The following is a 16,121-nucleotide window of genomic DNA, read 5'->3' as shown; positions in this document are numbered from 1 at the left end:
CCACTATATACCCCGACTCTGAATGAGTGAATTAAAAAGCAAATTGCACTCCAGCCTGGGCAACAAGAGTGAAACTCTGTCTCAAAAAAAAAAAAAGAAAGAAAGAAAGAAATTGTCAAAGACTGGGCTGAGGAACAGGTGAGGTAGGTAAAGAAGTGGATTGATCACATGCCTGGGTGGGTCGGTAGGAGGGAGGTAGAGGAGCGGGTGTCAGGGAAAGAAGGCCACCGGGAAGGACAGCCCCCCAATTCTGATAGCCGGGGTCCCTTGCAGGTCATCGCCACCATCCCGACCAGCAGACTCAAGTTCCTCAAGGAGGCAGGCAGGCTCACGCAGAAGGAGGAGATCCCGGAGGAGGAGCTCAACGAGGACGTGGAGGAGATCGACCATGCAGAGCGGGAGCTGCGGCGGGGCCAGATCCTGTGGTTCCGAGGCCTGAATCGGATCCAGACGCAGGTACAGGAGGCTCTTGGGGGCTGGGCCCAGGCCCGGCCGGGGCGGGCCAGGGGATGGAGGTGAGCGTGCTTGTGCTGCCCCCCAGGGCCCGACTCTGGTGCTGAGGGAGGGTGGCTACAGAGGGGTCCCGGCCAGCTCTCACCAGCCACTTGCACACCCACATTGCACACACACTCCCGTGGCTGCTAAGGAACAGCATGGCCTCCTCAGGGAGGTCCCATTGTGCCCTCTTAGGGCAGCAAGGGGAAGCGGTAGGGGTCACACCCACCATGGTCTCCAGGGGGATTTCCCTGAGAGGGTGGGGAAGGGTGGCTCTGAGGGCAGAGGTGAGTGAGGGGACTGTCGCTCAGCTGGGGGCAGCCACCCAGAGGGACTGTGTGAAGGCTGGACAGAAGCTGCAGGCCAGGTCGCCCAGGGTCCCCCAGGGCCTGGTGATCAGGGGGTCCGCCGCCTCCACGGGGGCTTCAGTTGCTCTCCCCAGCTTCCCCTAGGGGGTGGAGAGGCTGTGGGGCGCAAAGGTCAGTCATCCCCAAGTACACACAGACACACAAGCACACACCAAGCACACCAGGGGAGCACAGGTGCAGGGTGTAGCCAGCCAGAAGCAGGTTTCTTCCCCAGAGCAGAGACAGCATGGCCGCCATGTGGCACAGGACACACCTGCGCCCTCCCCACCCCCCCCCCCCACACACACACGACATGCTCTCACATGGGCCCTTATGCCTGGAGCAGGTGTTGTAGCTCACAAGTGCTGTCACAGCCCTGCGAGGGGAGGGTCAGGAGGGACTCTGTGGGTCTCTTGCCCAGACCATCTGGGGACTTGGAGTGGGAGCTCCTCCATGCCCCAGCATATTTGGGTGAAGTGCAGTGTAGAGGCACCCACCTGGCCACCATTCTGCCAGCTGTGGCCCAGCACCTCATTTCCATCCGATGTAGCAGATAGCTCACCTGGGTCACCTCCCACCCCTCTGTACCCTGTCCCAAACCTCACCTCATGTGACCTTCACAGCCCTGGGATGTAGATGTGACTCCCCCAGTTTTAGAGGTTACCGAGGTCCAGGAGATGGCCTTTTCTACCAAGCTGGCACAGCTGGGGTGGGGACTGGAAGCAGGTTTCAGACCCAGAGCTGCCTGACACGGGCCTGGGCTCACCTCCCCTGATTAGGACCCTGGCAGCCAGCCCTCCCAGCCTGCCCCCACCTCCAGGGAGGTCCAGGACAACTCAGTGAATATGGCCCTGGTGCTGTCACTGCCCTGGCGGCAGAGCCATGCAGGGGTCTCCAAATTATGGGAGGAAGCAAGGACTGCGATTTCTTGAGTGGGCAGGAGCGTCTGTCTTGCCTGCCTCTTGTGGGTCAGGTGCTTTGCCACTTACAGATAACCCTGCCGGGCAGGTGGCATTGACCCTTCTTAAGAACAAGAAACTCAACTCAGAAAGGTGGCTTGCCCAAGGTCACCTAGCTAGTAAGTGACAGAGCTGGAATTTAGGCCAAGCTCTGTTCACCTGAGGGCCCCCACCACACCCTCTACCTCCACGCCGGTACCTGAGGGAGGCCGAACACTGCTCTCTTCCCTCCAGATGCCAAGTTTAATCACTGCCTCCTCCACTGGCCTCACCCAGCCCACTGGCCCCTGAGCCACTAGCACAGGACAAAGGCCAGACCCCCTGTGTCCTCCCGGGGACCCTGGGGCCTGCAGGTGGGCCCAGAGCTGAGCAGACATCTTTCAGAGCCTTGGAGTGTGTCTGGTATTTTTGTTTTGATTTAAGTGACATTGTCGTTGTTGCCGTGGCTGCGGCTGTTCTTGTGATGTTGCGCCTGTCAGTCATGTAGCTGTTGTGTTCGTTCTTCTCGCAACTTGTCTCGTTCTCTCCTCCGTTGCAGATTGAAGTAGTCAATACTTTCAAGAGCGGGGCCTCCTTTCAGGGGGCCCTGCGGAGACAGTCCTCGGTCACCAGCCAGAGCCAGGATGTAGCCAATCTCTCTAGCCCTAGTCGCGTGTCGTTGTCCAATGCTCTTTCCTCTCCGACCAGCCTTCCTCCTGCTGCAGCCGGGCGTGAGTGTGACTCCTTACTGCCTCCGGCTGGCACTGCCCACGCCAGCTCCCAGGCGGGCAGGGGCTGGGGCACCAGAGGACATGGGGGGCAGCTGGTCACGATCAGGCCCAGGGGGCTGAAGGGTCACAGCCACCGAAGAGGGTCCCATTGGTCAGGAGAGTGCAACCAGTCATGCAGTGGCAGTCACTCAGTGGACCAGGGTCAGTCAGAGGGTCGTTAGGGTCCCAAGTGGCCAAAAGGTCTGGTTAAGTCAAGGGATCAGCAATGGTCAAGAGGACATCAGTGACCAAATGGTCCCAATCCACCACAGGGTCCCGGCAGCCAGAGGCGGACAGACATGGAGGTGACACAGAGTGTCCCACTGGCCCAGGGTCATATGTGGTCAGCAAAAGCCTGGACCACCAAGGCAAGGGTTGGAGTTAGACAGGAGGTCCCAGTCTTGCAGTCAAAGTCAGCAGAAGGGTCACTGTGGGTCAAGGGAAGCAAGCCCCTCAGGGTCACAGTCAGTCACGCTGGGATCCAACCAGGAGAGGGTCACATCATCCAGGCTTTCCCAGCTGGTCAGGGGACACCCACAGCAATGAGGGTCATGATCAAGGGGGATGGTTGAGCCAAGAGGTCACTGCAGGTCAGAGGTCATAGTCAGCCAGGGGTCCCAGGGCACCTAGGAGCTCACAGCCTGGAGGCTGTACCCCAGCAGTTCAGAGTCTCTGCCCACTTCCTGTCACTCCTCTCCTTGCACTTTTGACAGCATCAGCTGCCCTGCAGACAGCTTTCCCTGTGGCTGAGCTTGGAGCTTGCTGAAGTTCTAAGCCCTTCCTGGAAAGGACAAGGTCCCTGGCCCATTCAGCTTGACCCCTGGTAGAAAATGGTGGGTCAAGCCTCATGTCTTGCCTGGATGCCAGCAGGCCCAGAGGGACCTGATCTACCCTTGGGCATCCTGCCCTCCTTTATCTGAGGGATAGCCTGAGACTGTGGCCCCTCCTTCATCTCCCTCCTGCCAAGCTCATCTCCTCATGCCACCACTTCTGATCTAGAGCACTCACCGCTGGCTTTGTGTAGCTCTTTCCCGGACCCATGGCTTCGGGTCCCATAGGGAAAAGCCTGTCTTTCCTCCCACCGCCCTGCTTCGCTTCCAGCCAGGCCCTTCTGATCTGCACGGGAGCCCCTGGCTCTGGTCTTCTCCAGTTGACACAGTGTCCGTCTTGGCCTCCAGCTTCTTTATGAGAAGTACACTCCAGCTCATCTCTTGAAACTCTATAAAGGGCCTGTACCCCCATCCAAAACCAGAACACCCACAACATACCCCCCTGCAGCAGCGGTAACCCTGTGTGCTGGTGGGAGCGCCTCCCTCAGTGCCTCCAGTGGAGGTGCAGGCCACAGAAAGCCTGTTGATGGCAACTGTCCATGACCTATAGCGGCAGGACAGAAGCAGAAAGCAGGGAAGGAGCCCCTCAGTGCTCATTCGTCGGCACAGAAATGCAGTGCTGGGGAGGCCCAGGGAGCCAAGATGAAATGGAGATGCATTTCAGCAGATGGTGGCTGAGTCACATTTCCATGAGATACCATCACTAGGCAGTCACTGCCAGGATTTCTAGGGGAAGGCAACACTGAAGGGGAGTCCCATCCTCCTCCCCTTTAGACCAGAGAGCTCTCACCTTAGCAGCAGCCTAGCCAGCTGACCTAGCTCCTCTCTGCACCAGCTCAGCTCTGGCCTTGCTCAGCACCTCCACCTCTCCTGAGGTGCGGTGACCAAGTGTCCTGTCAGGGAGAGCTACATCGGGAAGAATCCACTTCTTCCCTTCTGCCACCCCTCCTGGTGACTCCTGCGGCCCTCTGGCTGGGGCTGCCTGCCAGGAGTCTGGCTTCTGGATGAAAGCCCAGTTCTTCGTCCATCCCAGTTCAGCCTCTTTCTTGAAGGGCAGCACTTCACCCTGGCCACAACAGAGCACACCTGACATTGCTGGGCACCCGCACCACCTTTGGAAGTCTTCCCTGAGTTAGCCCCTCATCTTAGCCTTCACAGTCTAGAAGCTAGAACTGTCCTCTCAAACCTCAGCCACTTCTTTCTCAGCTTTTCTTCTGTGTCATTTGTAAAGCCATTCAACAGGGCCAATCTGGGACTAACACTTCTTTGCAGAAGTGCCCCTTTCTTCATTTCTGCAGAAATGCTTAGACAGGAATGTGTCTAAACTGACCTCCTTCCAGGCCACATCAGTCCCCTGTAGCCCGTGGTTACCCCAACTTTGGAACAGTCTTGGAAAAGAAGCCCAGGCAGAGGCTCAGCCAAAGCCAGCTTGACAGTCCTTGCCCTGACCCCTCATTCTCTCAGGGGACCCAGCGGGGCTGGCCAGGACCTCCTCACCCTGCTCCCCATCTTGCCTCTCCCCTCTTCACACCTCCCGGAGAACCTCGCATTCCCCCTCTGTGACAGAATCCAGCCTATAATTCTGGGTCCCTCCTGAGAGCCTTCCTGAGCCTGTGGTCTTAAAAATAGCCTGAGGGCACTGGTTCCCAGACAGGATCACAGCCTCTGCGGTTTCAGTACACACATTTGGACAACACAGCCTCATGCCTCCTTTGCCTGAGTCTACAACAGTGCAGCTTCCTCTGGTCTCCAAGGACGCTGAGGACCCTCTAGACACCAGCCAAGGTCCCTGCAGAAGCCAGTATGCTTTCCTCCCACAGGGAGGTTTAAACAGGTGGCCAGGAAGTGAGAGAAGGGCCCCAATTTGATGGGATGAGGAAGTGGGCTGCCCTACTACCCCACAACTCCTTCACCCCACCACACCCCACCAGCCTTCTGAGGGGAATCTGCTTCCTGGGGATTCCCCAGCGGAGGAGGCTGCCCATGTGCCTGCTGAGGCAAAAACACCTACAGCCAGTATGCCCTGGAAGGAGTCAATCCACTGTCCCCTGGGTTATGAAGAGTTGACCACAGAGGCCTGGGACAGGGCCTGACTTCTGACCTGGGACACTGGAGTGAGGAAAGCCCCTGAACACATCACAGGCCCTCCCCTCCCCACAGCACCACCGCAAGATGAAGGCCTCAGCAGACAGACGCACGTGGTAAGCCTGACTGCAGTCACGAGGCACATGGCGTGAGGACGCTCGGGAGGGAATGAATTGGTGCACTCTTCTGACTTACTCAAAAATGAGCTTGTTTTTACCCCGGAAACTTAATGGCACACGCCTAGTGCCTTATACCTGAGCCCCACTCAACATTTCCAGAGCAGTTCCCCACTCCCTTTACTTCAAAGATGCCTCACCACTGAATTGTGGGAGGGGAGGACCTGCCAATACATCCATTTCGCAGAGAAAGACACTGATGAGGCCAGGATCACACAGCAAGGGCGTGGCAAGAGGTCAGACTCTGGAGTCCCTCATTCTTCCCACTACTTATACCGCTTCCCAGGAGGCCCACAGAACTGGAGCCACAGAGGCTGAACTTCCATTCCAGAACCAGTGCCCATGCCCATAGCCTCATATTTGTGAAAAGGAGTCAGTCCTCCAGGGAAGGCCAGAGAAGCTGTTTCTCAGCTTTAACTTCTACCAGCGTGGCCAGGACTGGAGAGGAGGGCACCTTCCCACAGGTGATCAAGGACCAGATTAGCATCCCACACTTCAATCCAAGGCAAAGCTGCACAGCCTCTCTTTCTCATTGCCTCAAATTCCTAACTCATCTCAAACCATCTTTGTACTCAGTAAGTCTGTAGCAGGCTCCATGTTTATCAGTGGAAGTCTTGCTCCTTCAAACCACCCAAGCCAAGAGCCAGCCCCATAAGCCAGGTCCTAGCCACATTCTGGACGCCGTACCTTGCTGGACAGATAGGGCACTTCCTGCTCCCACTTCCCCCTGCAGATTCCTGGTTCTGAAGACTCCTAGGGCAAGGAGTTTGCACTGTTAGGGGGAGAAATGAAGACAATGAAAAGGGAAGAAAGCTGGACTTCTCATTAGTGTTTTGGTAACTAATTTAGTGCAATCCTGGGTTGGCAAGAAAATGGCTTGCTTTATGGGGGGGACCCTAGACCTCTCCGCTGTCTGAATATTCCATGTGTTTGTTTCCCTAGAGGGCTAGAGAACCCTGGACACAGAGTTCAGCAAGAGAGAGTGAAATTAAAAGAGGTTGTGAGTCTTTAACCTTGAGCCTGAAATGAATGTGAATCAGTCCCAGACTCTTGGCTTCCTTGAAGCCGGGTAAACATTCGAGTATGTCGAACCCATCTCAGACCAGGGCCTGTGCGTTTCCTCAGAGCCCTCTGACAACAGGCGTGGGTCTCCTTGCTCCCTTTGTGCTGACGAAACCAAAACATCTGAAACCCTGCTCACTGGGTCCCTTCCTCTCCTTCCCCTCACCCCCACACCCAAATGCAGCTTATGCCAAAAAAAAAAAAAAAAAAAAAATCCTACCTTTAGGGTAGGCAGGGAGGGGAGATGGAAGAGCTTTTTTTCCCCATAGTTTTTTCCATTTCAGCCTCGGAGAGAACCGAAGTGGAGACTTGAGATGGCCGTGGCGGGGTGTCCCAAAAAGTCTTGTCCCCACAGTCTTGTCCAGAGCAGTTCATTTTTTCTGTTGTCTCCATGCCAGGGGGAGGGCGGAGGGGCCTCATCTCATTGTGTGTCATCCCCTCTGCGTTGTCAGTCACATGACAGGGTCCTGCCACCATCCCCCCACCCCACACATACACTAGGTGTTCCAGTTAGCATCTGAATTGCACTTCAGCCTCAGAACACACAGCACCAAGCTAGGCAGCTACAGCCATGACGCTATTCCCACTCTACAAATAAGAAAGCTGAGGCCAGCAGTGCCTTCTTTGTTTTCAATTAATCAAGGTGTAACAGCTCACTTACCAGGAGATCAGAATATGAACCATCTCTGCAGAGCCACAAAGAGGGACTCCAGCAGCCACAGTGGCCATGAAGCACCAGCACAAAGGCCGTGTCTGGCTGGCTCTTGCTTGGCACTTGTTGCCTCTTATTTAAAGCACGATTCCAGCAAGTGGGGTACCCTGGAGTCCCAGCTCACAGTATGCAAGGTGAAAGGACAGAGGTGCTTTTCAGAAAACAGAAAAGTCAGCACTAACTAGTAAGCAATGGCTGACAGCAAGGGAGAAAAAACAAGCCAATCCATGGGGTCTTACCTAAGACCAAGAAGGATAATTGACAAACCTTATGTTAAATTATTCTCTGTGCACTCTAAATTAGAAGTCAGAGGAGTATATGACATGCTTTAGAAAGAATTCCCTCTGCAACAGTAAAACAAACCTTCAGCGATGACACTTAAAATCATCAACCACTGTCACCTAGAAACTCCACTTCCATGGAAGAGGGCTTTCCCCACCAGGGTTCCACAAAGGAGCTACCCCTGGGTTCCACTGAGAGCTCAAGTCCTGGGACTTCAAGGGCCTCCCCACGACCGTCTCGTCCAGTCCCCTGCCTCCCCGCAGGCCTGTGGTGTAGGGCAGCCACTGCTCTGCAGGTGGGTGCCACTTGGCCTGCACACAGCAGCCGACTAAGGCTCTGTCCTGGAGGTGCCAATGCCACCTTGTTTTCTCCACCTCTGACTCCACTTCGAGTTGGGGCTGGGACGGGAGGAGGAGGCACCTTTGTCCCAAGTCCCATCAGACTCTTGAGATGACAGGCACTACTGCCCCTCTCAGGAGTCCAGAGAAGGGACACCTCTCTTCCAAGTGAGGGTCCTGTCCCTCTGTACCCTGTGAGGCAGGACAGAGCACAACCAGAGAGCTAGTGTGGCTTGTCCACAGTCAAGGCACCAGATGTGGCAGAGCCAGGACGCAAGTTGGGTCCTTCTGCCTTCAAGTCCAGTGCTCTTTCCACTAGCCTTGAAGACTCAATGACCAGCCTCCTCCCATTCTTCAGTGGAGGAAACTGAGGCCCCAGGATGTGTGGTTCACAACTGAGACAGAAAATGAAAGAACTTGCTGTTTTGTGACTCAGTTCCACACACCCCAGAATCCCACTGGGGCTGGGTTTGGCCATCTGATTCCAGCTTCATTTTTTGGTTTTGTGTTTTCAAAGCACAAACAAACAAACAAAATCCCCCAGGAAATAAGAGACCCCAAAGCAAGCTCCAGTGACTGGCTGGCCAGGGCTTTGAGTCTATACTCGAGTGTTTACCTCCCAAATGCATGAAGGAAAGAAACGCTGGGTACAAACGACCTCCGTTCACATTGTCCAGGCTTCCAAGTGTAGCCGTGTATCTGTCTGTGTGTGCTGTGTGGCTCCCGACCCCGCGTGGCATGCAGCCCGCCCCCAAATGTCATCTGTCCGCCAGCTCCTGTGTGCTTTCTGGCTGCCTCTGCTCTGCACCTGAGAAAGCCCTGGGTTGGCTTTGGTTTGCTTTGCTGCCTTTGATTTGATGTTCCCGTTCTGTTTGGCCCTCATGTGTCTCTCTCATCCCAGCTCATCCAACTGTCTCTCCTTTCTGTTCCTTTTCTGTTGGTGACACATAACCTGTTCCATGTTGTATGGTTTCTTAACTGTGTGTGGTTTTTCTAAGATGAATTTTTTTTAATAGCCTCTCCTCTTTCCTACTTGATTCCCACCTGGTCCTCCTCCCCGTCTGCATGGTTGAACCTCTGCTTTAAAGTGAACAAGGCTCAGTCTCTCACTAGGTGTGGGTGCCCGCAGGAGTCGACTCTGCTTCCTTTAACCACTGTTTCCCATCATCTCTTTGATGGTGCTTGGTGATTTCTCCTGTCCTAACACTAGTTTCTACCAAAACCAAAGCAATTTTTAAAAACTAGCTCAAGGATGCCTATAACCTGAGCCCCCTTTTTCACTCTCCCCCATCCTGTCAATGCTAATAACACCCAGCGACTGTGGATTCCAGCCACCTGCTTTGCCCTAACCCTTCTCCCACCCGCCCCTCCTGTGAGCCCCCCGAGCCTGGCTGTAGTCCCCGGGCGGTGCTCCTGACCCCTGTGCTTCCCTTGCAGATCCGCGTCGTGAAGGCGTTCCGTAGCTCTCTCTATGAAGGTTTAGAAAAGCCTGAATCTCGAACCTCCATCCATAACTTCATGGCTCATCCTGAATTCCGGATCGAAGATTCCCAGCCCCACATCCCCCTCATTGACGACACCGACCTGGAAGAAGATGCCGCACTCAAGCAGAACTCGAGCCCGCCGTCATCGCTCAACAAGAACAACAGCGCCATTGACAGTGGGATCAACCTGACGACTGACACAAGCAAATCAGCTACCTCTTCAAGTCCAGGGAGCCCCATCCACAGCCTGGAGACGTCGCTTTAGCTGAGGACCCTGTCGCCTGCCCGCCCACCCTCATGGACCCCGCTGCCACCCGCCTTCTGGGCACCCATCCATCCAGGCACCCAACTCACCCAAGCAGCAACGAGCAACAATCGGAAACCAAATACTGGAGAGAAAACCAACGTTTCCACCAACAGACGCTTTCTCTGGCTGCGATGCTGTTTGAACTCTTTTTCACTTTGAGGCAAGGGGCGGGATCCCCCCCGGGGGCTTACGGGAGTGAGCAGTTTTCCCAAAACAAGCCCTTCCTGGCTCCCACCCAGACATGGACCAGCCATGCACCCGCCCAGCCACCACATCCCCCGCATGAATGTACTGTACACTTTCAATCCTCCCCTTGTTTGGTTTTTGGGGGTTGGGGAGGGGTTTTTTTGTTTGTTTGTTTTCTTAGGCGGGAACTGCAAACAGACTCTTTTCTGAGACTATTTATCCAATCCACTGGTCTGTGAGTTTTTGAAATGCTTGCGCAGCATGGTCTCAGTTGTATAGGTTAATTTAATAACTTTTTGAAATTGCAGAGCTTAACTCGCCTAGTAGATTTGCACCAATGGAACCGAAGAACTTCATAGACACTCACAAGGTTATATCCATTTCTTTGTATCTATATCAACGTATACTTCTCCGAGACTGTATACGTCCATATAGATAGGTAGATATATATATATATAAATATATATACATGGATATATAAAGTTTCTTTGCCGGCATGTTGCCTTGTTTCCGCTTAAATTGCTCTATTTTAACTTATTTATGTCCTAAAAGAAGAATGTAATTTGTTTACAAACCTGTAGATAACGTCTTTGGCTATTTGTATGGTTTAAGAACACTGGTGGCTGAGATGCTATAAAAACAGCTCGGCCCAACAGACACTTCCCCTGGGTTGCATCCTTGATGTTTTATGATAGCCATGCTCTGATTTTTGCCTGCTATTTCCGTTCAATAATGTCACTACCGTGAGAGGCTCAGGCAGAAGCCAAATGCTACCGAGTTGCCATCCTGAGGGGTTTAACAACATGCTCCGTAGACGAAGGGAGAGGAGGAGAGAAGGCTTCCTGGGTTTGCAACACTAACGGCCATCCGGCCCAAGGATGCCAGGATCTGCAAAACACTGCTCGAAGACTTTTCTCTCAATGAAACTCGCTTGAGTTTACTAAGAGCATTTCAAAAATAGGTTCTCTTTGGCACTGTCTGTACAGAGATTGAGGTAGTGTTGAAATATTATAAATGGTAACATGTTGATTTTTTTTTTTTTAGTTAGTAACTCACAGGTTTATTTCCTTATTAATGGCAGCGTCCGAGCTGTTGGCATATTGGATGAGGATCAGTATGGCTTGCTGCTTTTATTTTTATTTTTGAAGAAGAATAGCCTTTTTCTCTGCACTATTTAGATCCGAATGAACCTTATGATGTGTATATTGAGATGTATTCAGTGTGATTTTAAACCAAATTGTCTTCCTGTAGTCACAATATATACTGTAGCCTTTTAACAGCAAGTCTTGCTTTCCCAAACAGAAAGCCATTCTGAAACTCTACAGTATCACAGGTGAGAAAAGGTGGTTATTTTTCCCCAAGACAACAGCACTAGTAATCCCACTTGATAAGAGCTTATTTAACTGTGTGTCAGCCTCTTGACTGCTAAGCACTTTGTGGGGCTCAGCGTTTTTCATAAAAGAACTTTTGTATTTAATACAAAGTTTGCTTTGAGACTTTTCAGCATATGATCTTTTTCCATAAACTTGTACAGTGCAAAAGACATTTTGAATACCATGATCGATGATGTCCCATGCTTCGAGGAAAACCAAACACTTTCCGCCTCTCTTGCAAAATCCATTCCTCATGCTGACCCTCCTCATGGTGGCTATGTCAGCCCAGCCCCTTCCCTTCTCCAGGCCCAGAGAACTCTTCCACAAACAAGATGAGAGCCACTCGGGAAAAGAGCCATAGTCAGCTGGGAGGGCCTACATTTGGATGGCTGTGGAAAAACTTGAGGGTTTGGGGTTCAAAGTCAGCCCATCCCACCTGGCAAAATCTTCCTGGAAGGAGGTCCTTCAAGAGCGTACCACCTGAATGTCATGAAGAAGTATCTCTGAATGTATCCAGCAGAGGAAACTGCATACCCAAAGGGGTGACCAGCCCTCAGATGTGCTTATTGGATTCCAGTACAAATGCCACCAAAGCCAACCCACTGCTCTCCTATGAGGAAGGAAAGACCTGCACGTGTAAAACATGGGGCAGCCTCGGAACATGGTGTTTTTTGGAGTTTCCTTTCTCACAGTTTTCCATCTCCCAACTTCTTTGATCAGTCATGTGTCTGCGACCTCATTCCATGACATCAGGATAGCTGTGTTTGCACGCCATGCTCCATGTTCATTTGGAGCCAGGAGAGGTTCTCAGTGGAGCCTGGCTTAGGGAACAGGGAGCGATGCAAGAATGCCAACATTAGCGTTGGTCGTCTCTTGTCAGGAATGAAGGATGCTTGCACACATGCACCCCCTCACTCTCACACTTGCACACACATACACACACACAAAATGGTTGGTTTGTCAAAACTCACTGTAGTACATAAAGCTTGCACTCTGCGTCCTATATCTAGCAGCATGGGGTACGTTTGGCAGTTCACCCCATTAGGGGGTAAATAATTTATGACCATTCATCTGTTTTTATGAATTTTTTTATCTAGACAATAATTGTAAATAAAGAACTCACCATCTCTGTTCATTTAATACTATGCAATGGTTATGCTTTCAATCGCTGGCTCTTCTGACTCGCGCAGTGTGGTTCTGAAATGTCTGTGGTTTTAAAAAAAAAGGCAAAAAACAACATCAAACAGAACATAGTAAATATATCTGTAATGTATACTTTTTTCTAGTTTGGGACTGCATCATCCATATAGCTTCTTTTCTGCCCTCTAGACAAGGGCTCCAGGAGAAGTTGACAGATTTGGTTCTGAGAGCTAAGCTCACCAACTTGTCTCCCCCTCAACAGATGAGGGAAGGGCAGGGAGCCTCTTCAGTGACTCCTGGCGCTGCAGAATCACTCATCTTTGGAGGTGAGCAGGGAGAGCTCTGAGGAGTTTCCTCCTTGCAACTCAGGCGGAGATTTCTTTAACTCAGGAGCAGCCTCCATTGCTCCCGCCAACCCCTCACCATGGCCCCTTGTCCCCTTGTCCCAACCATAGCATAGAGATGACAAGAGGGAGGCGGTCCTATTTCTGAGACTGGACCAATTAAAATGACTGCACTGGCTCAAGGACTCTGAACCTGTCTTGTCCTGGGTCCCCCAGTTATTGGAAGCCACTCTTTTCCCCAACCATGTTGAAATGCCACCTTTACCACACACTGATGTCTTATATAGACTTGGATCTATTTCTGGAACTTCTCTTCTCTTCCCTTACCTGGGTGGCTCATCTGGCACCAGCCATACAATTTTAACTATTCAATTTCTAATGTCAATTTCTAATGTCTTATTATGTGGTGGGATGAGTCCCTTCACTCTTCTTTTACAAAATTTCCTAGTTATTCTCTCACATCTATTCTTCCACATAAACTTTAAATTGTGCTCAGTCCTCCACCCCCTGTCCCATTCCCACCCCAAATCCTGGGCCCTGTCATTCCCTGTGCCATCATCTTCCCTCCATTGTAATTACTGTCCACTCAGGGCTGTGAAATCGAGTATGTTCTGTAAAGAGGGACAAAAAGGGCATCCTGATCTTGAGGGAAGCCTTCTGTTCCTCCCATCATTTCACCCGCCCCCGAAGCCCAGGAGTTGTCATGAGAGGCCACCAGGCCCCCACTCAATTCCAGCTTGGGAACCAAAGTCACCCACCTTAGTTGTGTTGGGGTGGACCCGTCATCTGTCCCTGGTCCGGATGAGAAAGAGGAGTCTCTCCCAGGCCTGGAGCTGGGAAAGAATGTGTGGCCCAGTTGTCTGCACTTCTAATTCTCATCATGGAGAAACCTTTATTCCTGTCTCCCTTTCCTGAACTGATTTTTTGTTGTTTTTGTTTCATTTTATTTTGGGGGGATCGTTTCTTGCTCTTTAATTGGGAGTCTCTAGCACCTTTGGGATGCAGGCAGTTCTTGCCTGGGCCTTCTCGGAACCCTCACTCCCCTAGCCCACTCTTGCGCTACCTACAGGAGGCTGCCAACCTGGTGCACTCTGACAAGCCTCCCACCCAAATCTCTCTCCTGCCATTGTGTCCAAAATCCCACCATTAGAGGATCTTGTAGGGAGGAGTGTTTCTTGAAGGCTTTTAGGCCTTCCAGAGTCAGGACGGAAGTCAGACAACAGCAGGAAGTCCCCAAGCCTTTTCAAAGTTCCAAACCAAGCTCTCCTGATTTTAATGTAGAGATCATACCAACCCAGGTGGGGGAGGAGGGTCCCCAGCCCCAGGCAGCAGCCATCACCCCCTCCACTGAAAACGATATTGGAGGCTGCTTTGGGACTGCCCTTCTCAGCCCCCTGAGTCTGTTTTGTAATGCCTGTGGTGCTCTCCCTCCCGGACCTTTCCTCTCGGGGGTCACCACACTTTGCTAACTCTTGTGTGCACATATTTTATAATAGAGTAGCGAGGGAATGGTGCCGCCTCCAGCTTCCATAAGCTGCCCGGGCTCTGGGGTCTCTGGGACAATCGGGGCTGGGAAGTGACTGTGCTCTTATTGTACACTCTTTATTTCTCTGTATCTTTGGCTTGTGCTCTTTGTAATTAATGGGATTTGTCTGCCTTTTCAACACTATACTGAGCAATAACAATAAATGCACACGTGGAAATGCAGACACGGTACACATCACAAGGCCTTTTTCTGAAGGACAGCTGGGTCCCCGCCCTTTGTGGAGTTGAACTCAGGGGGAAACAGAATCCCTGGGAGGGAAATGCCCTTTGCCCAAAGGCCCACAGCTCAACGGGCAGTCTCTCTACTTCCACTAGGTCACACCTTTTGAACACCCACCATTTGAGGGAGACAGGCTTACCCTGCCATGAGCCATTAACTTATGAGGAATAGTTGACCATCTCATAGAAGAAGACTGGGGAACGGGGCCTCAGGAGGTAGAGGAGGAGGTTTGGGAGCAAGGGGCCGGGAGCCAAAAATCAGGGAAAGTTAGCCTGATTTGGGGTCTGGATTAACCAGAGGGAGGAGATGGGGAATACAGACACAGGATATAGGTGGCACCCCCTACTGGGGAAAGGAGTAAGGCAGAGGGAAGCCTGGCACCCGAGGAGTCTGGACTTCACAAACCTCTGCTGAACATTAGCAGAGAAAGAGAATATGCCCAGACCAAGAAGTAATCCCTAAGGTTGGCCCAAGGGTTGAGAGTTATACACACACACTCTCTCTCTCTCTCTCTCTCTCTCTCTCTCTCTCTCTCTCTCTCACACTCACAATCACAGCTCTTCTTAGGTTGAACTGATCCCCAAATCAAGCGCCATAGGCCCATCCAACTTCCAAACGCAGTTTCATATCCAAGGGTTCATTTGATCCCAATATCAACCTTCAGAGGAGGTATTATTATAATTCTCACTCAAAAGAGCAGGAGACAGCAGCTCAAAGAGGTGAAGAGCATGCCCACCTGGTAAGCAGGAAATCCAGCACTGATACCTAGCAGTCTTGATGCCAGCCTCTGCACTCTAAACCTCCATATTACAGTGCTTTATGGGCCAAATACCTTACAGCAAATACCTTAATGAATAAGATATAGTTCTGTTGCTTGTCACAATTCCCCAATCTCTTCAACATCAGTGTTGAAGGAAATTATTTTAATCACAATTATGCTTCATGCATTATATTTACATCTAATATGCCCTTGTCCTCATTTTCCACTCAAAGAAAGTGAGGCTCAGAGAAAAGTGACTTGACCTTATCACCTAGAAAGTCAGTGGTGCAGCTATAGATCCAAGGCAGAGCCTGTTCCTTGAAGAACAGAAGATCTGGCCGGGTGCAGTGGCTCACACCTGTAATCCCAGCACTTTGAGAGGCTGAGGTAGGTAGATCACCAGAGGTCAGGAGTTTGAGACCAGCCTGGCCAACATGGTGAAACCCCATCTCTACTAAAAATACAAAAATTAGCCGGGCATGGTGGCACATGCCTGTAATCCCAGCTATTCAGGAGATTGAGGCAGGAGAATTGCTTGAACCCAAGAGGTAGAGGTTACAGTGAGGCAAGATCACACCACTGGACTCCAGCCTGGGCAACAGACCTAGAGTCCATCTCAAAAAAAAAAAAAAAAGGAGCTCCAGGAGATCCCCCCAAACCTGCCTTTGTTCCCTGCTCTACCCTAACCACCAGCCCCTCACACCCCTGCAACAATTTCTCCACTAGA

The 16,121-nt window shown here is 51.8% G+C and overlaps 1 protein-coding gene across 12 annotated transcripts in view; it reads left to right on the top strand.

Annotated features, from left to right (window-relative positions):
* Positions 1 to 14,576, top strand: part of ATP2B2 (ATPase plasma membrane Ca2+ transporting 2) — a 384,948-nt gene extending 370,372 nt beyond the window's left edge. For 6 of the 12 annotated variants that reach the window (XM_033210668.1, XM_033210661.1, XM_033210666.1 and 3 more), the window contains 2 exons: positions 274 to 456; positions 9,473 to 14,576. In XM_033210668.1, the coding sequence (XP_033066559.1) occupies positions 274 to 456; positions 9,473 to 9,784 (495 nt within the window). In that variant the 3' untranslated portion in view covers positions 9,785 to 14,576. Of the gene's footprint in view, positions 1 to 273; positions 457 to 2,339; positions 2,512 to 6,583; positions 6,639 to 9,472 lie in introns of all 12 variants that reach the window. The other 6 variants (XM_033210671.1, XM_033210665.1, XM_033210669.1 and 3 more) reach the window with 4 other exon arrangements.
* Positions 14,577 to 16,121: the final 1,545 nt, after the last annotated feature.

This window comes from Trachypithecus francoisi, unplaced genomic scaffold, assembly GCF_009764315.1.
Source record: "Trachypithecus francoisi isolate TF-2019V2 unplaced genomic scaffold, Tfra_2.0 Lachesis_group0, whole genome shotgun sequence".
In the NCBI taxonomy this organism is placed as follows: Eukaryota; Metazoa; Chordata; class Mammalia; order Primates; family Cercopithecidae; genus Trachypithecus; species Trachypithecus francoisi.
This window is presented reverse-complemented; position numbering and strand designations above follow the sequence as displayed.